This window comes from Bufo gargarizans, chromosome 3, assembly GCF_014858855.1.
Source record: "Bufo gargarizans isolate SCDJY-AF-19 chromosome 3, ASM1485885v1, whole genome shotgun sequence".
Classification (NCBI taxonomy): Eukaryota; Metazoa; Chordata; class Amphibia; order Anura; family Bufonidae; genus Bufo; species Bufo gargarizans.
The window spans coordinates 46,071,027-46,095,146 of record NC_058082.1 but is presented as its reverse complement, the minus strand read 5'-3'; the positions used below and the strand labels follow the sequence as shown (position 1 = coordinate 46,095,146).

The window sequence follows — 24,120 nt, the reverse complement described above, 5'->3', positions numbered from 1 at the left end:
TACCATAATTACTACTCATGATGGAAAGACTATTGGTCTTTAAAGGGTATGTCCACCTTGAAAGCATTTTTTAAATAAGTCTCTAATGCATTCAAAATACAAATTGAAGCAAATGCAGAATAATTAAAAGCCTCCTCTTGTTTTTTGGCTACAGCTACTTTGCGTACGGCCTCATGCACACGACCGTTGTGTGTTTTGAGGTCCGCAAATTGCGGATCTGCAAAACACGGATGGCGGAACGGCACGGACAGCCATTAATATAACTACCTATTCTTGTCTGCAAAATGGACAAGAATAGGACAGGTTATATTTTTTGCGGACCACGGGCCGTCCGCATCTTTTGCAGCTCCATTGAAGTGAATGGGTCCACATCCAAGCCGCAAATACTGCGGCTTGGACCAAAACAACGGTTGTGCGCATGAGGCCTACCTTTGTGTCTCCATGTTACCGGACTACGAACAAACCCTTTGTAGTCTGACCTTGCAGCCATATTGCCATTGATCTGTCCTCTACTTTTTCCTAACTTAACAAATGTGTATCAGTAGGAAGAAGGGGGCAGATGGAGGAGGGTATAACTGCAATATCAGACTACCCAGAGTTTTTTTTGTAGCACGCTACCATGGAAATATGTAGGTCTTCACCTCAGATGCATTGGATAAATATGGTTGCAAAAAGGTTTTATGATATGATGTTCCCTTTAATAAAAATGAATGGTTGAGCATGTGCACTGCTGCACCATACAGTCTCTAGGGGAATGACGGAAACCGCTCAGGACACACATATCACCCATATTTTAGGCAGATAGGCCATATATATTCATTATATGCTGGTTTGAAGGAGTACAAACATATTTAAAGGGTTTCTGTCACCAGAATTAACCCTATTAAGCTAGCTGATATTAGAGATGTGCTAATGTCAGCTGAACCTAACTAGTCTAGTCCTACTTGTATCTCTGCCCCGTTACGCCAGAAATATAACTTATATAATATGCTAATTAGCCTCTAGGTGCAGGGGGGGGCCTTGCCCCCACTCCTAGAGGCTCCGTTCTCCCACCTCTGGCCACGCCCTGCTACACTAGATTGACAGGGTCAGGCAGCCTTCACCTCCAACTGCCGGCCCTGTGCGCTGGGGAAATCTCGCGCTGTTCAGTAATCGGCGCAGGTGCAGTGAGAAAACCGGCAGACGGCGAGCGCCCTTCACTCACTGCGCCTGCGCCGAATACTGAATAGGACGGCGCAGGCGCGAGATTTACACAGTAGACAGGGCCGACAGTAGGAGACCAATGCTGCCTGACCCTGTCAATCTAGTGTAGCAGGGCATAGCCAGAGGTGGGAGAACGGAGCCTCTACGAGTGGGCACCTAGAGGCTAATTAGCATATTATATAAGTTATATTTCTGGAGTAACGGGGCAGAGATAAAAGTAGGAATAGGCTGGTTAGGTTCAGCTGACATTAGCACATCTCTAATGTCAGCCAGTATAATTCTGGTGACAGAAACCCTTTAACAAGGGGACTTTATATCAATTAGAATGATTCATAACTAGATGCTCTCTTGGTCAACCCTGGTCCAAGATAATCCTAGCCTCTAACGGCAACATGTTGCATTCAAAACATGGTGGGATGTACAGAAAGTAAGAAGAACCAAAACTCTTCAGCTCTGAAAACAAGTAAAGTTCATCTACAAGAACTAAACTTTGTTAGATAGGGATGGCTGGCGGTGTGTGCATCTGGTGATTATAGGTGGGCTGGTATAAACCTAACACTGGCTTCTGTGACAGTTCTTGGTGTTATTCTCTTGTTCTGGTTTGCTTGTTTGTTTGTTGCTTGTGATCCTGAACGTCAACTTGACCTACTGTGACCCTGCTTTCCGGACTACTCTTCAAACTCTCCACCTCACCATATACTGATCCCACTTAGTAACATAGTACATGAGGTCGAAAAAAGACATTTGTCCATCCAGTTCGGCCTGTCATCCTGCAAGTTGATCCAGAGGAAGGGAAAAAAATAAACTGTGAGGTAGAAGCCAATTTTCCCCACTTTAGGGGAATAAAAAATTCCTTCCCGACTCCAATCAGGCATCAGAATAACTCCCTGGATCAACGACCCCTCTCTAGTAGCTATAGCCTGTAATATTATTACGCTCCAGAAATACATCCAGGCCCCTCTTGAATTTCTTTATTGTACTCCCCATCACCACCTCCTCAGGCAGAGAGTTCCATAGTCTCACTGCTCTTACCGTAAAGAATCCTCTTCTATGTTTGTGTACAAACCTTCTTTCCTCCAGACGCAGAGGATGTCCCCTCGTCACAGTCACCGTCCTGGGAATGAATAGATGATGGGATAGATCTCTGTACTGACCCCTGATATATTTGTACATAGTAATTAGATCTCCCCTCAGTCGTCTTTTTTTCAATGTGAATAACCCTAATGTTGATAATCTTTCTGGGTACTGTAGTTGCCCCATTCCAGTTATTACTTTAGATGCCCTCCTCTGGACCCTCTCCAGCTCTGCTATGTCTGCCTTGTTCACAGGTGCCCAGAACTGTACACAGTACTCCATGTGTGGTCTGACTAGTGATTTGTAAAGTGGTAGGACTATGTTCTCATCACGGGCATCTATGCCCCTTCTGATGCAACCCATTATCTTATTGGCCTTGGCAGCAGCTGCCTGACACTGGTTTTTGCAGCTTAGTTTGCTGTTTATTAAAATTCCTAGATCCTTTTCCATGTCAGTGTTACCGAGTGTTTTACCATTTAGTATGTACGGGTGACTTGCATTATTCCTTCCCATGTGCATAACTTTACATTTGTCAGTGTTAAACCTCATCTGCCACTCATCTGCCCAAGCCTGCAATCTATCCAGATCCATCTGTAGTAGTATACTGTCCTCATCAGTGTTAATTACTTTACACAGTTTAGTCTCATCTGCGAAAATTGATACTTTACTATGCAAGCCTTCTACAAGATCATTAATAAATATATTGAAGAGAATAGGGCCCAATACTGACCCCTGAGGTACTCCACTAGTGACAGTGACCCAATCTGAGTGTGTACCGTTAATAACCACCCTCTGTTTTCTATCACTGAGCCAGTTACTTACCCTTGAGCCTCAATTACTCGTCTTCTGGCTAAACTACATTTATGTGTATTCCATAGGACCCCACTTTGGTTCTACTTGAACTTTCAGCCACTTGTGGTCTGTTGGCTATACACCCAATTTGCCTGGCTCATAGTTCATACCCCACTGATATGTTCTGGCCACTGTGGTATTTTTCCATAGCAACAAAACCTGCAAACCAAGTGATCAGTGATCCATTGCATAAAGCGTTTTAATCCATATGCCAATAAGCAGTTAAGTGCACCGAGAACAGGCCCTGTGCACTCCTTTTGCTTCTTCAGTCAGCCCTCCCTCTCCTTCCTGGTTGACAGGGCCAGGTTCCTGTATAGTCATATCGTTTGGCCCTGTCAATGAAGAAGGAGAAGGAGGGACTAGCAGAAAAAACAGGAGGAGCAAGAGTGCACAAAATGGCTTGGGGCCCACCCTCAGTGCACCTAACTGCTCATTTGCATACGGATAAAAAATGATTTATCTCCAGAATGATGCAATGTATTGCTAAGTGAAAGGGATCATTACATTCCGCTGAGCTAGCCCTACAAGACATTGTGCCTGGTTTACCAGTAAATTACCTGGTGACAGACTCACTTTAAGTTTGCTGGAGGTCCATGGTAAAAGAATAAAGAAAGTTATGGTTATTAGGGTTATTTTGTTTAGAAAAAGGACGACTAAGGAGATATCTAATAACTATGTATACATGTATCAGGGGTCAGTACAGAGATCTATCCCATCATTTATTTATCCCCAGGACTGTGACTGTGACGAGGGGACATCCTCTGCGTCTGGAGGAAAGAAGGTTTGTACACAAACATAGAAAAGGATTCTTTACGGTAAGAGCAGTGAGACTATGGAACTCTCTGCCTGAGGAGGTGGTGATGGTGAGTACAATAAAGGGATTCAAGAGGGGCCTGGATGTATTTCTGGAGCGTAATAATATTACAGGCTATAGTTACTAGAGAGGGGTCGTTGATCCAGGGAGTTATTCTGATGCCTGATTGGAGTCGGGAAGGAATTTTTTTCCCCCCTAAAATGAGGAAAATTGGCTTCTACCTTACAGGTTTTTTTTTTTATCTTCCTCGGGATCAACTTTGCAGGATAACAGGCCGAACTGGATGGACGGATGTAATTTTTTCAGCCTTACAAATTATGTTACTAGTAAAGGGCCATCCTGCCACCTTGGAAACAACCAGACTAGCAATTCTCTTAGACTTCAAAAACATCTAAGGTAGAGGACTAACTGGATAGAGTTGCTAAAAAGCCATCACAGGAGCCCTGTTTTCCTGAAAGGTGGGAGTCTCAGAGGTGAGCATACCTGTATATTCACTACTTGGGGCACCACTAAAGGTTGGTGGAAGAGGTTGGGAGAACCAGCCAGGGTATGAATGGAGGAGGCTCTCTAGGTCCTCAAGGTGATGAAGATACCGAGGGATGTACCCTTTGTATAATCCAGCCATGGTTCTCTACTTGTATAAGGGCCCATGCACACCAACCTATTTTTCCTCTGTTTCCGTTCCATTTTTTTACAGGTCCATTCTTTTTAGCGGGGCTTGAAAAAAACTGAAATTACTGCATGTGCATTGTGTGTCCATATGTCCGTTCAGCAAAAAAATAAAACGGATGTCACACGGATGTCATCCATTTTTTTGCGGATCTGTGTTTTGCGGACTGCAAAATACATACGGTCGTGTGCATGAGCCTTAAGGTTTAGTCCTGACATTCATGATCTGGTGGAGCGGTTGGTTATTACTATTCTACGGCGTTTGCTCTTACCCAATCAGTTGATGCTCATAATGCTGCAGTGTTCTCTGTAACGTATCCTGAATGGTCTGCGGCTGCGGGAGAAAAAAACAAAACAAGCGCTTAATAAATGAGCAAAAAAGATTCATCTTGACAAATGTACGCAGGGCATAAAACAACGGCACGACCTGGCTTCAACTTCCAGAACGAATATTCTACATTCGTATCAGACGATGAACGTTTATTCTTTCTGATTTTGCTTGCGATGTGGGAGTTTGGACGGTACCTATGCAGCTGACCTGATTATGTCAGAGCTGCGATACGTGGAGAGTGATGGATGTGTGGTAGGAGCGCAGATAAGATCTAGCAAATACAATGAGCGGTGATGAGCAACATTTAGAAAAATTAGATTTGGCAGCCTAAAGGGGTTCTTATTGTCATGTTTCCCATGAATCCCCTCTTTTGTATGTACCCCACTACAATATGGGATATATATTGTATCTCAACAGTGGGGGTCCGACACCTGTGACCCCCACAGATCAGCTGTTTGAGAAGTTGCAGTTTTGCCTAGGCCGTGTGACGTCACATACATTAGTGACATGGCCTAGATGCTGCAACATTGGAGTGAATGGGGACAGCCACTATACAATGTATGGCGTTGTGCTTGCTGAGCTGAGAGAAAGCCGCAAGGCTACTGCGTGCTCGACGGCCTTCTCAAACAGCTGATCGGAAGGGGGTTCCGGGTGTCAGACCCCCAAGGTCAGATACTGGTGACCTATCCAGAGGATGGGTCATCAGTAAAAAAAAAGTCTCAGAAAACCCCTTCAATTAAAAAGTCTTCCAATAACCCTGAAATGCCACTTATACAACCATGTACAATAACGGCGCCAACGTGTTCCCTCTTCAAGTGGAATCTCCAGAAAACCGCTTCTTTCTAGGATGATGTAATTATTACATCTTGTTAAAAGTAATACTTGTTCTGTTCTCGATCAAATGATGTAAAGTGGTTGATCAATAAGACTCTATATTAAAGGGCTCTGTCCGGATCAATGACTCATCTCCAGAAACCAAGTAGCCATAACGTGTAGTATGAGTGTTCTCAAGAGAGACATCCAGGGCTTGTAATGCAATGAATGAATTCTGTCTGATAACTTGCCCTGGCAGAGGGTTACATAGTGTCACTGCTCTTACAGAAAAGAATCCCTACGTACAAACATTTCTGTCCTCTAGACATAGAAGATGCCCCACGTAAAAAAAATCATCATTAGTTAGTTCTCCATATCCTATATTAGCACATAGTTATTAGGTCCCCCAAAGCCGTTTTTTTTTTTATATTGAATAATTCCAATTTTGACAAACTTTCTGGGTACCACATACCACCCAGTCCATTCATTAAATGTTTATTTGCCGGCTTCTGAACCAGATTCTGTAGCTCTACTATATGTCTTGTACACTGGCGCCCAAAAGAGGCCTCCATTTGATGTAGGACTTCCCAACCTACACCTCTAACGAGACCTATCCCACCGTATAGGCATAAAGTGCAACACGTCACCCATAGGCTCCCATTGTAATGAATCTATGGAAGTCCACTATACTGTTCCATAGGTGTATCTATACTCTATAATCTATACTGGTCCAACAGCAGCAAATGGTCACCCTTTTGACCTCCCTCGGGTGAATAGATCCCTATGGATAGGCTGGGTATACTGTATATGGCAGGAGAAGATTTATCTGGCATAATGTATACCCCAAGCATAGGGCCGTTAGAGATTAGCAAATCAATTTTCTAGAATCATTATCCATTTTGACCCATTATTTTAATTTTAAGTAATTTAATTTATTTTATTTTTTTTACTTTCGAAAATTTGATTTGGGAGTATTTTTGGAGAAAGGGAGGGAGAGGGAGATTTACAATTCACAGAAATTCACTCATCTCTAGTATGATGCGAACAGGCATTGAATGTTATTCCCTATGTGGTCTGGCTAGTGATTTCTATAGCAAAAGAACTACACTATACATCTTTTCCATCTAAAGCCTCATTTACACGTCAGTGTTCTAGGGACATGTGTTGTACATGTTCTCCACGGACAGCACACGTCCTTAATTCATTTTAATGTGTGTATTTACACATCCGTGTTTTAGCACGGTGCATGCATGCTCTATTTGTCCGTGCTCACACCCATTATTGTCTAAGGGTCCGTGAAAACCACAGATGCCATTCGTGTTTCATCCGTGTTGCAGGGATCATTAGGGTAAGATGCTTTGAAAATGATTTTTCAGCTGTTCAGTGTCTGTGAAACACGGATGACACACGGACAGAATAAAACGGACACACGGACCACACACAGATCCCTCAAGGACATCTTCACGGAGGTATCACAGACCACCTTTTCAAGGATTTAAACACGGACGTGTGAATGAGGCTTAAGTCCCTTACTTGCCTTGGCGGCAGCTGACTGAGACTGGTTGCTCCAAAAAAGAAAATGCATAGAAACAACAAAGGTAGACGCACAACTCTAGATGTTAGATGGCTGTCCCAACGCTGTACATTTCAGCAGGATCAGGTGATAATCTTCAGGGAAAACTACCACTCTAGTCCATGTAGATGACACCCCAAGAACATCCAAGTCCCTTATTTACCTTGACAGCAGCTGCCTGACACTGACACTGCATAAAACACACAGAAACACGAAATGTAGATGAAAAACTCTAGAGGAAGAATATATTATACCCGACCATACTCTTTTCATCAGGATTAACGATAAAGCACATTTGTTTGTGAATATGCCTCCCCCAGACCATCTGAGCCTACTATTTGCTTTGGCAGCAGCTGCCTGACATTGGCCACTGCAAAAAATATATATAAAAATGTAGAAACAGCAAATGTAGATGAAAAATGGCTGATACTCAACTCTACTGGTTTCATCAGGATGAGGTGATAAACGTCAAAGACGATCAGTGTTGCCTTTCAAGATGACACCCCAAGACTAAATAGCCTTGATGAAACAGTACAAACAGCTCCGACCCATCTCCATTGTCTCGTCCCAAATGCCATACATTGAAAATAATGTATATTCTTAAGAAAACTGCGTTTAGTAGATTTAGATTCACTGCTTATCTCCTGCTCTGTCCGATCACTTAATGCTACATGGTTTACACCTTCATAGATGGAAGGATGAGATCGTCCCCCGCACATAATTCGAGAGGGGGGACAGTCTAACCTTTTCCATGAAAGAAAGCATCTCTGCTGGGAGATTAAGGGGATTGTTTGGCTGACAAATTGCATCTATTCTTCTCTGTTTTATGTGTCACGGACGTACAGCATCCAGGATTCCACTTTCAAACGGTGCATTAAATACTGCTGGTGACTGCCTCCAGCCTTAGAAAATAAAGCACTGCGGCTTAAATGGGCAAGATGGCAAAGAAAAGCTGTGATAAAGCTTATTTCCAAATGTCAGCTTGTACAGGGGCTGGTTTTGGAAAGGGGGGGTGATTTCTAGATAGATACAGTTATTACTGTTCTCAAGATTAATCTATTGATGGACAATCCATTCACACCTCAAGGTCAAGGCTCATTATCGCTAAAGTTATTGTTACTGTCGTCATCTGCAGGAGCGACCCAAATACTAGCACCCTATATATACACGGTATTTGAGTAGGAATTGATTCTGAATAGGCAATTGCTTTGAGGTGAGACCCTAATACAGTACCTTCTGCAAAGAAACCCCAAAGTTGAGGAAGATATTCACTAATTAGCAAAGGACTTCTCTCTCTTTGTTGAACCGGTTCAGAGTAATTTGGGTCTTCATCTGAGCAGAGACTGTGTAATGCTTTATTTCACTGGGAGCAAACGTTGCCAACTGTCTGTAAATTCCTGGATAGTCCATGAAAATGGGAGACTTTTATCTAGCTTGCGCCAAAAATATATATCCCAAAACTCAGGTCCAATTCGGTCAAATTGACCATCAGATTCTATATGTTCTGAATGAATTCAACTAGAATCAAAAGTGCTCCTAGGACTGTATCCAACCCCTTGCCAAGACATTAGTAATGTCAAAATGACAACAAATATGGCTACGGCAGTGAGCATGGCCCTCAGGGGAGGCGCACTGGTGGGCGCAGAAAGGATGGGAGTAGCTGTGATAGCGATAAGAGGAAGTTGTAGTCCTCAAGCTGGTCAATCCTACTCTGGCTCTCCCCTAAGCCACAGCTGGAGGGTTGCACCCTTTTTTCCCCTCTGGGCACACCATAAGCTTGGGCCTGGTGGCTGGGGTGAAATTGATGGTGGATGGTTGGCAGGGTGCAAGGCAGGAGGACAGGTACAGGGGCTGGCGGATGGTGGAGACAATGACCAAGCCAGCTTGATTATGATGAATAACAGTCTGTTTACTGAGAATGATGGGTGGCTCAGTACAAATATCAGTAGAAGGCACAATTCTGAGATATATCACAACTTCAAGGCAGGCTTTTTCCCCAAAGGTTGTGTATAGGGATTGGCAGTGTGATAATGCCTTCTAAGTCTCTCTCTCTGATACACTATGCAATCATCCTAAATGATCACAGGCATGCAAGTCCTTTACTTACATATCTACAGAACCCAAGCTGTGGGGTGCAGTGCTAGATAGGATGCTCCATCCATCTCAGAAGGGTGGCGGGTGCCAGAAGCAATTAACCCTAACCACAGGCAGCAAAGTTCAAAGCCGTAAGCCTGCGATTTCTTTGCTGACTTAGTCCACCAATGTTTGTTCTTTTTTAGAGGTTGTTCTTAGTACAGTGGTTTTTTTTCTGTCAGTTTTCAACTCGCAGGCTTCAGCTAAGTTCACAGGCTGCACCTAGACCCTAAGGCTCAGCTAAACTCCCTAGAACAACAGACACAGCACACCAGAGGGAAAGCAGGACCAGTCCACCACCGTGCAATTGTAACCAAGCACTGCCAATTAAATATTTCGTCCCTTATACAGCATTTTGAAGTACATACTGCATAAAGTGCATAGTTAAAGCAATGGACAATTTGACAATTTTAACAGTAAACCATAGCATTGTGTTCATTTTACTAGTCCTAGTCATCAACATAGATCACTTATCATGTTTATGGTTCATTTCAGTTTCCAGTTTGTCTATAAAAAAAGATGCCCGTCTGTGAATTTTGGGTAAGTTAGCCGAAAAATAAAACTATGGTTAGTAAGGTTAGTTGGAGCGCAAAGGATCCAACATTCCTGACATTTCTAAACCCACCTCGCTTGGACATATGCCTCAGGGGAGAGTCAGTACACCCCATAAACATTAGATAGTTGGATATATAACACTAGGATATGCCAAAAATGTCAAACAGGTGCGCGTGCCAGAACTGGGCCCCCAAAGTGAAGGAAAACTCACTCATCACCATGGGACTGATGGATATAGCCAAGCCAAAACTCGGCTACTTTCAAAACTCCCGTAGTGGTGAATGCAGGGTGTGTGCTCTCTCTTCACATTGGGAGTCCCGTTCTGGAGATAAGAAGAGTTCCAAAAGATGCGGCCTACACATATCTGACAATTGTGGCATATCCCAGCGATATGCCATCAATGTTGAGATGGTACAAAGTCTTGTAGGGCTACTGTAGCTCATTCTGGAGAAAGAGTACTTTTAATCCATATATTTATGAACAGTTACGTGCAATGAGGGTGGGCCCAAGCCACTCTGTGCACCATCGCTCCTCCTGCTTCCTTTACCAGCCCCTCCCTTGATGGACACGGCCAAGCAAGTTGACTATGCAGAAACCTGGCACTGTCAATCAAGGAGAGGGAGGGTCTGGCAGAAGACAGAGGAGGAGCAAGGGTGCACAGAGTGGTTTTGGCCTGCCCTCTGTGCACTTAAATGCTCATTTGCATATGGACTAAAAGTACTTTTTTTTTTCCTCCAAAAAAAGGCAACTAATCAACAAGTAAAAAGTATTGTTGCATTCAGCTGAGCTAGGAATCGTGCCTGGTATATCAGTGAATTTCCTGGTGACAGACTCCCTTTCAGCACTGACACTTTTAGAACCTTCCACCAGATTGATCATAGGCGATACAACAACCCTTTCCCCAGCAAATGAACATAATAAACTATACAACAAAGCCATAGAAAAGGGATACACTCATTAATCTTAAATGCAAACATCTGGGATAGAGTCTCAATGGCAAAGAGAGTACATTACATATTAAATGTTTCATTGCAGCAGCAAAGGGAAACAAAACGATAATAGCGTTTGCACATTGGCAGAAGAACACGTCTCTTATCACGCTTTGTGGCGCAGGACGACTACGTCTATGCCGGAGAAATAAATATTTTATTTATGTTCATGTTAAGCATTGATTTAGCAACAGGGAGAGGAGATAAAAGCACTCGGGTTCATTTGCAAGTCATTTGTGAGAAAACAGATGTAATAAAATCATGCTCCTCCAGCCAGAGTCCTAGGAGTATTCATACAAAGCTGACATGACGGTGACAGATCATTTCTTATGGACGAAAGATTTTTTTTTTTGTCTTCTTTCTTTTAGTAAGAAAAACAATGACATCATGTGGAGCTGAACTGTTTTGCTGGAGTTCTATCTTTTTCAAGGACATACAGTAAAAGGGAAAATTTTGTGAGGGGTCCTCCGTTCAGGATCCTTATCTCCTGAGTGGAGAAGGGTTACGAAAAGTGTGACCTGTTCTGTCCTGCATTACACAGACAACCCATTGACATGAAAGGCCACTGTGTAATACGTAAAGGTTATGGACAACTTCAGGGTAATTTGTATTATGATTGCATTTTACTCGTTTTGGATTAAAATTATTTTTTCAATTGGTCTTTGTTAAAAAATGTTTAGCCCTTTCTGAGTTACAAGGGTTAAAAATCAGTCTGTTCGCAAGCTGTCACAGTCTGTTTTCTTTAAATCCCGCTGTCTGACAGCTCATGTGTAGCTCTTAAACACTCATTGTAGCTCAATTCTTATTAAAGTGATAACAATATGGCTTAAATACGTGTTTATGAGGTCAGGAGATCAGACATAAGAGCTACACAAGAGTTCACCAGGCACAGTACCGTCCAGTTGATGGCTGTTGTGCTTGGTATCACAGCTGAGCTCATACACTAGGCCATATGACCAGTGAACATGATGTCACACGGACTAGGAAGAGGCCTAAGCACTCACAGAGCACCACTGACTCTTCGTACAGCTGATCAGCGAGTACCAGGAGTTAGACCTCCGCCGATCTCATATAAATAACCTATCCTGGGAAGGAGATGTTCCAAATTATGTACAGATTTTATTTATTTATTTTTGTATGTAAAATTGGGAAAGGTGGGTAATTAGATTCTTTTATATTCTTGCTTTTTAAAAATGTAAAAAACTTTTTTACTCTCCTCCTGGAGGACTTGAATATACGATTAGAGGCATTCCGTTATTCATTTCGTCATAATAGAAATCTGTAGGCTGCAAAAACGGATCCGTACGGTACAGGGGAGTCCTGCAATTCAAAATAGGTGATATCACAGCTTATCTACTCCTTCCTGACCTCTGCACAGGTCACAGAGCATTCCTAGAAAACTCTCTCATTGAAGTCTATTTTTTCATAATAAGATTTGTATCTATTGCTGTGCTTGTTTCCCCACACAATGCTTCTCTGGAAAACAGACGTGCAAGCCAGTCTCCTTTCCAAAAGATATGGAAAACAAACTGTCTCCTACCGAGAACTCAGCTTTTTCTGGGTAACTCCCCTTTAACAGAGCTGAGCAAAGATGTTTCATCCGCTGCCTGGGAGGCCTTGGTTGGGATACTATTTCTTCTTATGCAGGGCACCTACTATGTATAAGGAGAATTGTAAGCCAGTCAATGCTCCTCTTGGTTTCTGGGAAAAATATCAGAAAATTAGCACATCTTACATCTGCTGGTACCAGATAGGAACTACTCATACTAGGCGCTCTCTGTAATGAGAAAAAGTGCCCCCAGACAAAGCATATACAGTACATACCAAAAGTTTGGACACACCTTCTCATTCAAAGAGTTTTCTTTATTTTCATGACTATGAAAATTGTAGATTCACACTGAAGGCATCAAAACTATGAATTAACACATGTGGAATTATATACATAACAAAAAAGTGTGAAACAACTGAAAATATGTCATATTCTAGGTTCTTCAAAGTAGCCACCTTTTGCTTTGATTACTGCTTTGCACACTCTTGGCATTCTCTTTATGAGCTTCAAGAGGTAGTCACCTGAAATGGTCTTCCAACAGTCTTGAAGGAGTTCCCAGAGATGCTTAGCACTTGTTGGCCCTTTTGCCTTCACTTTGCGGTCCAGCTCACCCCAAACCATCTCGATTGGGTTCAGGTCCGGTGACTGTGGAGGCCAGGTCATCTGGCGCAGCGCCCCATCACTCTCCTTCATGGTCAAATAGCCCTTACACAGCCTGGAGGTGTGTTTGGGGTCATTGTCCTGTTGAAAAATAAATGATGGTCCAACTTAACGCAAACCGGATGGAATAGCATGCCGCTGCAAGATGCTGTGGTAGCCATGCTGGTTCAGTATGCCTTTAATTTTGAATAAATCCCCAACAGTGTCACCAGCAAAGCACCCCCACACCATCACACCTCCTCCTCCATGCTTCACGGTGGGAACCAGGCATGTAGAGTCCATCCGTCCACCTTTTCTGCATCACACAAAGACACGGTGGTTGGAACCAAAGATCTCAAATAGGACTCATCAGACCAAAGCACAGATTTCTACTAATGTCCATTCCTTGTGTTCTTTAGCCCAAACAAGTCTCTTCTGCTTGTTGCCTGTCCTTAGCAGTGGTTTCCTAGCAGATATTCTACCATGAAGGCCTGATTCACACAGTCTCCTCTTAACAGTTGTTCTAGAGATGTGTCTGCTGCTAGAACTCTGTGTGGCATTGACCTGGTCTCTAATCTGAGCTGCTGTTAACCTGCGATTTCTGAGGCTGGTGACTCGGATGAACTTATCCTCCGCAGCAGAGGTGACTCTTGGTCTTCCTTTCCTGGGGCGGTCCGCATGTGAGCCAGTTTCTTTGTAGTGCTTGATGGTTTTTGTGACTGCACTTGGGGACACTTTCAAAGTTTTCCCAATTTTTCGGACTGACTGACCTTCATTTCTTAAAGTAATAATGGCCACTCGTTTTTCTTTACTTAGCTGCTTTTTTCTTGCCATAATACAAATTCTAACAGTCTATTCAGTAGGACTATCAGCTGTGTATCCACCTGACTTCTCCACAACGCAACTGATGGTCCCAACCCCATTTATAAGGCAAGAAATCCCACTTATTAAACCTGAAAGAGCACACCTGTGAAGTGAAAACTATTTCAGGTGACTACCTCTTGAAGCTCATCAAGAGAATGCCAAGAGTGTGCAAAGCAGTAATCAAAGCAAAAGGTGGCTACTTTGAAGAACCTAGAATATGACATTTTTTTAGTTGTTTCACACTTTTTTGTTATGTATATAATTCCACATGTGTTAATTCATAGTTTTGATGCCTTCAGTGTGAATCTACAATTTTCATAGTCATGAAAATAAAGAAAACTCTTTGAATGAGAAGGTGTGTCCAAACTTTTGGTCTGTACTGTATATTGTCCTGAAACCCAGACTAACATACTAGGTTCTTTCTCGCTCTCTTACTGTCTCTCTCCAGGGCAATTGAAGCCTATTTGATTCATAATTTGATGAAATTGGACCTGAAATGAATTTCAAGAGATTTCCAGTGAGCACTGATGGGCCTGCCAGTTGCCCATTACAGGAACTGAAAAATGTAAGGGGCTGTATTATTCACTATGGACAGATTTTAGATTCAGAACATTGTAGGTGGTTGTCAGAACATGAACAATGTCTTTAACCCCTTTGCGCATTATGACGTACAGTTACATCAAAATGCCTCAGGGGATGTAAAGAGCAGGCCTCTGCAGCGGGCCCGCTCCATACACGGCGGGTTCTGGCTGATGGTGAGGGGCGATCGCTCCAACTCCATCATTTAGCCCCTCAGGTACCGCGATCAACACTGATTGCGGCACTTGTGAGTGAAAGCAGAGGGATACGGCTCCCTCTTCCTTACGATCGGTTGCCATTGCAGCCTGGAAGCTGCTGAAACACTCCAGGCCTGCCATGGTGTTCTCCATGCTGAGCTATGCATGAGGCACAGTTCAGAATGGATAATGTAAATATCCTATTCACCCTAATAGATCTCTATTAGGGTGAATAGGAGAGGGGATCAAAAGATTCCATGTACTAGGCCCCTAAGAGGTTTAAATCACCTTTCCCACTTTTACATATAGAAATATATAAACAAAAAAAATAAACACATTATTAGGTATCGGCATGCTCGAAAATGTCTAAACTATTAAAAAAAAATTTTTTTAATTCCTCCACAGTGAACAATGTAATGGGAAAAAAATTAACAACACACCTTTGGCCTTTTTTGTCATCTTGTCCCCTAAAAAATTAAATAACAGCGATCAAAAAGGTGTACATACCACAAAAATGGTACCAATGAAAAATACAGTACCAATCAAAAGAACAAGCCCTCATACAGCTCTGTAGACCGAAATATAAAAAGAATATGGCAATGCAAAGAAATTTTTTTTTTTTTTCAAAGGTTTTTATTTTTTTTTATGTAGTAAAACAAAAAAACCTATACAAGTTTGGTGTCGACGCATTCGTATTAAACCGCAGAGTAAGGGTGTCAGGTTATTTTTAGCACACAGTGAACGCTCTGATGTAAAAAAAACTAAAACCTTGGCAGAATTCTGGTTTTGTTTTGTTTTTTCAATACTGCAACACAAGTTTTTTTTTTCCCATTTTCCAGTACAAGATATTGTAATTTAAATGGTCGCATAAAAAAAATGCATCGTGCCCGACAAAAAATAAGCTCTCATATGGCTATGTGAAAGCAAAATTAAAAAAGTTATGGTTAGGCTACATTCACACGAACGTATTTTGTTTCCGTGTTCGCTGCGTTTTTTTTTGCGGATTGGATGAGGACCAATTCATTTCAATAGGTCCGACCACATACGGTCGTGTGAATGTGACCTTATTGGAACGTTGGGTGAAAAGATCTAAGATGCAAAAATTAAATTAGGCCTCAGCAAAGAGTTAATTGTCATCTGTTCTAAACTCAATAGAACATCATTACAAAAGCAGACATATCAGGGGAGGTTACAGGTCCTCTTTAAGGTGCCAATATGGCATCCCTGCTTGGAGGGGCGTACCTACCATGACGGCAGACCATGCAACTGCTATGGGGCCCAGGACAAGAGGGGGCCCAGTTTTAGTTGGGATTATTTCCTTTTCTGCTGGAGGTGAAAACTTGATCAGGACTCGTCTCTACCCTCTAATAGAACAACTTCTAGCAAATGAAGCAGTGGAAAAATGGCCCAAGGGTCATTGAAAAGGGGCAGAAACCCTTTTGTCCTGTGTGGGGGTTCTGGTTTGGGGCCCTTACTTCTCTATATACGCCACTGCCTGCTTGAGTAAAAGAAGTGCAACCTAAATTAATGTTTCATGAATGTCACACTCTTTTAGTAAATACTTCAGCCTGGAAGCTGATCGGATGAATCATCAATCTTTCACGCTGAATTTACGCTATTTCTCATTTGTTCTATAAAAATGTTTCATTTGCTGTACCATGTGCAGTGTGCCAGCTGCCTAATGCCCAACGGTAAGCTGGTTATATATAATATGCTCACAAATAATGCCTTTAATGCTTCATAGTCTTCCTGAGCAGTAAGTGAATGTCATCAATATCTGTGAAGGGTTCTCAGGGCTAATGACCCCGTGCAGTGCTATAGGGAGCCTTCTTCAGTGTAGGTCCATATGTGCCTCCGTTTTCTGTGTGTAAAAGTTCCACTACTTTTTAAAACCCCACCCACAGATATGATACTGCCATTTTCTGCAGATTTCTGCATGTTTGCCCAACTTAATATTCACTACCAGTGAGGAGCTCTCTGCAAGGTGACTATGCTGGTCCTGCAATCACTCGTAGATGGCACCTCCCCTACATTATGCAGGGCAAATGCCTGGGGTTCCACCCCAGAGGTTTTCTCTAAATAAGATAGGGTCAGGTGGCTGTGTAGTGTCCCACTAGGTAAATGTGGGCACTACACAAGGGTCAATTGGGCCACGTTGTTCCCCTCCTTCTGTGTTTTATATAATGTTTTTTATGTGTATTTTCCCTGTTGTCTCTGTGTATCAGGCCTGTTAGGGGTAGTTCCTCCTCCTAGACAGAGGGAGCTAGGGAACCTCTAGTATTTATAGTCAGGCTCAGCTCAGGGAGAGTCAGTCAAGAGTCTGTGTAGTCAGAAGTCAGTGTGGACTCTAGCTAAGGAGCAGCTTCTGACATGCAGCTAGATAGCCCAGGCTTCTAGTTTGCCACCAGGAGAAGGGTGTGCCTCCTGAGAGAAAGACCAAGTTCCCTTAAAGGTGCAGTGCAGAGCCAAAAGGTATTCCAGCTGAACCAGAGAGCTGAAGGGCAGAAGGATCTATTTAAAGCAAGGAGACATATACCTGAGGAAGTTTTCCCTAACCAAGGATAAAGCCAGCAATAGGGCATACGGGTCTTGGGATAAAGACAGACAGGATTCTGAGGAAAGTGCAGCCTGATCTGTAAGTGTTTAACCCTCTGAGTATCTTGCAAGAACATTGTGCCTGCCAATTCATATAAAGCCTGCATGTTACTGCCTCTTAGTTCTCAAATGGAACTTTGACCAAAGATTGTATATAGTTAACTGTTTCAGTAAACAGAAGTTTTGGTTCACCACAACATTGTGTTCCTCAATTATTACTACAATAAATCGGTGTGCCACCGTTACCGGCACTGGCGTCACGAATTTAAAGGGATCTTGCCACCGGCACATTAAACAAACCTGCAACATCCAGGGCACCTCACCTACCACCAGGCTTGGTCCCTATACACAGAGAGTGCCCCAGAGGTCCCCTGTGCCAGCCTCTCCATCACTGCTGTACGTCTGCCCAGGGTATATAAAAGACTGTGAGTACTATAACCACCCTCGGGTAGTAACTACCCCTGTGACCTCACCATTCGCCTCACCCTGCAGGGCGGCGTACTGCATATTCAGTTTCAGACTAAACAAGGTTTTTTTTGTAGTCTGTTACCATAAAGAAACATAGGTCTGGATAGGGACTGTGGGCACAAAACGGTTAGAGACTTTTAAACAAGATTTTGCACAGTTTCTTTTTATGTTAGATACTCTAGATACTCTAGAGCAAGAAACGTGGTTACAAAAGTGAACATAACCTTTAAGGAGTCGTGCAAGAATAGGGAGGGGGGGGGCAAATCCCTTCACTTGACCAGACCTGTAAAGGAAATATTACTTACCTGCTTCCCAATGCTGGATCCCTGCTCCTTCTCCTCCAGGCATGTGATGCTCCGCTGGACTCCCTCGATGTCAACATCTGGTTTGACATGTCCACAGCCAATCACTGGCTTCAGAGATGACCGGATCCTCTTGTGGGTATTTGTCATGATGTAAGGGGATCCAGTCACCTCTGTGTCCAGTGATTGGTTGTGATGATGTCAAACAGGATGTTGACATTGATGGAGCCCAGTGGAGCATCTCAGGCCTAGAGGAGAAGGAGCAGGAGGCCAATACTGGGAAGCAGGTAAGTCATCTTTCCTTTACAGGTCTTGCCAACTTTTCCCCCTATTCTTTCACAAAATTGATATATGTATATAAGGTCAACATCATATGTGTGAATTTAATAGTATTTTGATACTACTTTCTCCATATTTTCACCTACATTACTATTACTTAATTCTATTTTCTATTCTTTAAATTTCATCATCAATTTACTGTATTATCAGGTACCAGAGTAAGAGGCCACAGACCTCCAGTTAATGTTGCTGCCTCTTTGTCGTGATCCTGATGGCTTAGTAGAACTGTGAAGGTCCACATGTTTTGACCATAATGTGGACACAAAAAAAATGACTCTACTATAAAGTGTAATAAACTGCTTCTTCTAACACTTCTTGGTCCATCTGGTTCTGCAATACTTTGAAGTCCCCAAGCACTGTGCCTGCTGTCTGACCTCTGACTCGCTCTTGATCCCCTTCCCTTGTCTAACTTCTTCTTGGAACATCTTGTGTTGCCGATAATTGTCCTCTTGCTGCTGGTACAATATATATTTATATGACCTCCTGAGCACCTGTGAACTGGGGAAGGGACTGTCCATAGGGAAATAGGGTCACAAGCTGCCCAGGAGGACATTATACAAATGAGATGATAAGCGGTAATAGAGCAGCTGAAATGAGTAATGCTGGAAAGCATCCGATTTGATTTTATGACTCTGTAGTTACGAGATGTTTATACTGAAATATTAAGAATGTTTTGCAGAAGTGTAAGTCGGTTAATTTACCATTGCTGTAAAAATCAGCAGGATATCAGCGAAGACATAATCAGGCAGGTAATGCATCGTTCCTCATTCCCCAACAGACCGCACAATTAATTACATTTAAGATTGGTTTTCTAATTGACTGTATAAACATATAAACCATACACTTATAGTCTAAGGTCTAATAATGGGGCCTTATTATTATTATTATTATTATTATTAAAATTGGACCCCATAATGGCATAAATAATGGCATAAGAGTGCAACCATACATTCAGACGGCTGGGGATACTTGCTATCTCGAGAAGACACCCACCAACACCTATGGTATACCCCTGTGGATATGACATAATTATGTAGGAAAAGCTCGTTCATTTTGGATAATATAATTCTGACTGCTCGCAGTCTTCTCCGGGTTTTCTGCAGCTACTACTGCAGCTTTCCTAGTATTGCATGCAGATGAATGGTATGACTGCGACAAGGCGGAGAAGAAGTATTAGCGCCTTGGGTCTCCCTTCACCATAAATCCTATAACAGTCTTGTGGTCTTCCTAACTTTAACCGAGGCATGCCCTGACATTCTGACGGGACAGTCCCGGATAGAACTGTTGCTGGGTAAAGAATCAGTGTGGCACTGACATATATGACAAAACATAGTACTGCTATAATGCACACATACATTGTGTCACTATACCACACACATACGCAGTCGTGCTATATTGCAGACATACAGAAGTGCTAGAAAAGGCATACATTATGTACATACTCACAATGCTCACACATATCGTACATACTGCACACACTCACACTTACAGTTATATACACTGCACACAAGTTATACATAGATACACATTACATACACACAGATATATAAATACATTACACATGCATACTGCATACACATTACACAAATATAGTTACACACATTGTACACACATACATACACATTACACATGTTATACATAAGCATTACACACACATTGTATACCATGTAAATACAATGTGGACACACACTTTACACACATATACATATGTATTACCACTATATATATATATGTATTAACACATTAGTCATACATACACATTGCACACACCGACATATTACACTCATGCATACACACATTACACACACATATAAAAACACATTACACATACATACACATTGCACACATGTGAGATCGGGAAACAGCTCTCCTTGTCTGAACACCGTTTGTGTAGATTAAATTAAATGTTCTGGACTTACATTCTGCTGTTTGGCCACAAGATGCCGCTGTTTCCTAAACACAGCTACAGACTGCACACATATCTCCATATTCATGAGAGAGGTGGGGTTTACACAGTCTGGAGAGAAGAGAAAGAGGGAGGTAGAGGGAGGTGAAACTAAGGAATTGTGTGAGCAGAGAATCTGATGGCATCCAGGTGTGAGAGCATCCCTCAGTGACCAGAGCTGCAGCTAAGTGAAGCTGATCGGGTCCAAGACCCTAATTCTGCCCAGAGGAACGAGGATTGCTTCCAGGAACGCTGATGAGAGCAGAGGTACAAAGTAACATACATTGCGGTACTGCATGCTTGTTGGAGAGACATTTGTTCTGTTCAGAGTCACCAGCGGATGCAAAGCAGACCCGGGTCAGTAAGATCGTGCACGCACCTCATTACAGTGTTGGCGCCTAGAGACTGAGACCAGGCCTGTAATTAGTTAGTTAGGGTCTCTGTTTGTGTCAGGCCACAAGTGTTACTACTGTTCATTTCAAGGACTCCATAACTTAAAGTGACATTTCATATTGGAGAGCTACTCAGGCACATGCCACAGGACTGATTATGGGAGGGGGAATACTGTAGAACTTGGTAAGATTGCAAGCTGTCGTGCTGCACCGCAGTATAGCCCGTAACACACAGCCATACAGTGGTTCTTGGTTTTAGGGTAATAACAGGTAAGGTGTGGCAGGTTAGTTGTGCCCACCAGTAGGTAAATTACTGCACTTTCCTTCCTCATCCATCGAAGGGAGCCGCGCTGTGCAGCACAAGGGTCTCAGCCTTCGGGCTGGGTGTATGTACATTTATTGTATGTTCTCAGCATTTGTGGTTGTGTTTATTGACACATTTAACTAAAATCCTGTTTTGGCACAAGCTGTTGGTGGATTTGCTTTCCACGTTCGTGACTTCACTGTATCCTGGGGAGCCCCCCCCTGTACACGGCTTACACACACACATACAGTTACACACATTTCATACATTCTTACCTGTCACATCCCAGCTCTGGAGTAGAGTGGTGGTAAAGCATCTTTTTTGTTTACATGACATGAGATTGATCGAAGCAAAGGGTTAAACAACCAGGATCAGAGGTTTCTCCAATGTAATTCATTACAGTTGCCCTCCCATCTGTCATGAGCTCTGTCAGCATAATAAGAACAAGTGCCATATGCCTACAACACTTCGAGGGAACTACATCCAAACCGTGCCTCTAAATATACAGTGTGCTGTGTGATAGAAAGAGGTACGGGAACAGATCTGTTCCAAAAAAGACCTCATGGTTTGGCGAATCATTTGATAAAAGCTCTTGTATATTGGAACCTCAAGTATCCCCCTTGCCCCCTAAGTATCCTTCTATGCCCTGATTGGTTTAGCACTATTGGGGCACTTATTTTATTTATTTATTTTTTATTCTAGATGGTGACTACAACCCACATTGTGGCAACGTTTTCGAGATCCGCTCTGATTCTACTATCGCTCTCTAACCACAGTTGCTGCATATCCTTCTAGTCAATCACAATAAAAGACAGGTTTCATCCAGGGGGCTTTACATCCTCCTTAGGGCTCGTTCACACGCCTATTGCCGTATTTCGGACCGCATTTGCAGATCAGCAATACACGGGCACCGTTCCCTGGCCATTCCGCATCATGGATGCGGACCCATTCATTTCATTGAGTCCGCAACTACGAAGTGCTTTCTGGGGTTCCGTTCCGTGCTTCCGCACCGCAAAAAGATAGAACTTGCTCTATCTTTTTGCGGAATGGAAGGATCGTGGACCCAATGAAGTGAATGGGTCTGTGATCCCCATGCACCTGCCCCACGGATGGTGCCCGTGCGTTGCGGTCAACAGCACAGGCACGGGCTTCACACGTTCGTGTGAACGAGCCCTTAGAGAGAAGTAATACAGGATACCAAAAGTAGCTACATGAATCTAAAGAATATTACATTGTAGATTTCAAACAGATTGAAATGAATGTGTCCCCGTTGATTTCTACGTTAGAATAAACAGATGCTTGATGCTGGCAAACAGATCAAAGTCAGACACATGGAGAGTAATCGCCTGCAAAAGTAAGAGAGAAGCCCGGACACATTATCCCATTGAAAACAATATAAAGTCCTTAAAGGGGTTATCCCACAAAAAAATATTCAAGTTTTCAAACCAGCACCTGGATCTGAATACTTTTGTTATTGCATGTAATTAAAAATTTTGCATAACCAGTGAGCTATTCAATAAAATGTAGCTGTACAGCGCCACCTGCTGTTTGTTTTTTCTTATTTCTCTGTCCATCTCACTGAGATGGCCGCACATGCTCAGTTTCATCCTTCAACTGCCTTCTGAGCTGTGATAGGGAGAGCTGGACACGCCCCCTGAGCTGCAGCAGAAAAGACACGCCCCTTGAGCTGCCAGCTTGATATAAATCTAGCAGAGCAATGAATGGGGAGATCTCTGGCTCCATGTGAGGTGCAGGGCTGGTTCTAGCTTTGTTAGCAAGAGATTGTCATGTACTATATTAGTCATAGGATAACCCTTTTAATGTCTCTGCTATTCATTAATTATGGGCGTACACTGAAAATGCAGTCAGGTCCCCATAGTGCAAAGTACAGTTAGGCTTATAAGTGCATGTGAAGGAGTCACTGCAGAAGTACGTGAAACAGCAGGTGGGTGGGATGGAAGGAGAGAGTCAGTGCAATGTGCCTGGTTTACCAGCAGGTGGCAGCAAACACGGCAGAGCTGTATGTAGATAGAATGTATTATTCCATTGTATTATTCCATTCTACCCCCCCCCCCCCCTTTGGAGAGAAGTGGGCGAGTCCTACTTCCTGCAGGAAGGGTGGGGCAGAAGTCCAGTTAGTCTAGCTTACCCCCTAGGGGTAAGCTAGGGGACAGGTGTGCAGGTGCAGGGAAAAACGTTTACTCAAGTAGTATCCAGCGGTATCCAGGTAGGAGCACCGTGACACACATAAAGAGACATTTTAGACCGCACTACACCACTCGGCGTTCCTAAACCTGGGACACGTTATATAGAGGGCCCTAGGGGGAGGCGCATGTTGCATAAACTGGAAAACCCTTTGAAGCTGTCCATACACATTAGGGAAACAATGGCTGAACCTGCTGATTTCGGCAGGACCTGCCGAACATTTATCATTGTGTATTGGGGCCTTCTGACTTGCCCCAATATGTCGGAGGCATGTTGGGCATGTTGGATTTCAAAACATCAGATCATTTTGTTTGCATCTGCTGTTCAGAACACAAGCATGAAGCCGAGCTTGCATGTGTAGAGCAAAAGTAAGATTGAGGAGGCTTAAAGAGTTTGTCCAGTACTTTTCAGGATGGGCCATCAATATCTGATCGGTGGCGGTATGACATCCCGCATCCCCAGGATCAGCTGTTTTGCGGGAGATCCAACGTCAGAATTACACAGCTCCACCCATTGTGTAGTGGACAGAGCTGGTTACTGCAGAGCTGCTTCCGTTCACTTCAACAGGAGCAGTGCTGCAGTGACCAGCTGTGTCCACTACACAATGGGTGGAGCTGTGTAGAGCTAGAGCCTACTTCTGAAGCTAATACAGAAGAGCTGATTGGCGGGGGTGCAGAGTATTAGACCCCCACCAATCTAATATTGATAACCTATCCTGAGAACAGCCCATTAATAT

At 43.1% G+C, this 24,120-nt stretch overlaps 1 protein-coding gene across 1 annotated transcript in view; it reads right to left on the bottom strand.

Annotated features, from left to right (window-relative positions):
- The window catches only part of GUCY1A2 (guanylate cyclase 1 soluble subunit alpha 2), a 252,799-nt gene that overhangs the window by 207,212 nt on the left and 21,467 nt on the right, over window positions 1–24,120 (bottom strand). Inside the window, exon 2 of the mRNA XM_044284756.1 lies at window positions 4,885–4,946. Coding sequence (XP_044140691.1) covers window positions 4,885–4,946 — 62 coding nt within the window. The remainder of the gene's footprint in view (window positions 1–4,884; window positions 4,947–24,120) is intronic.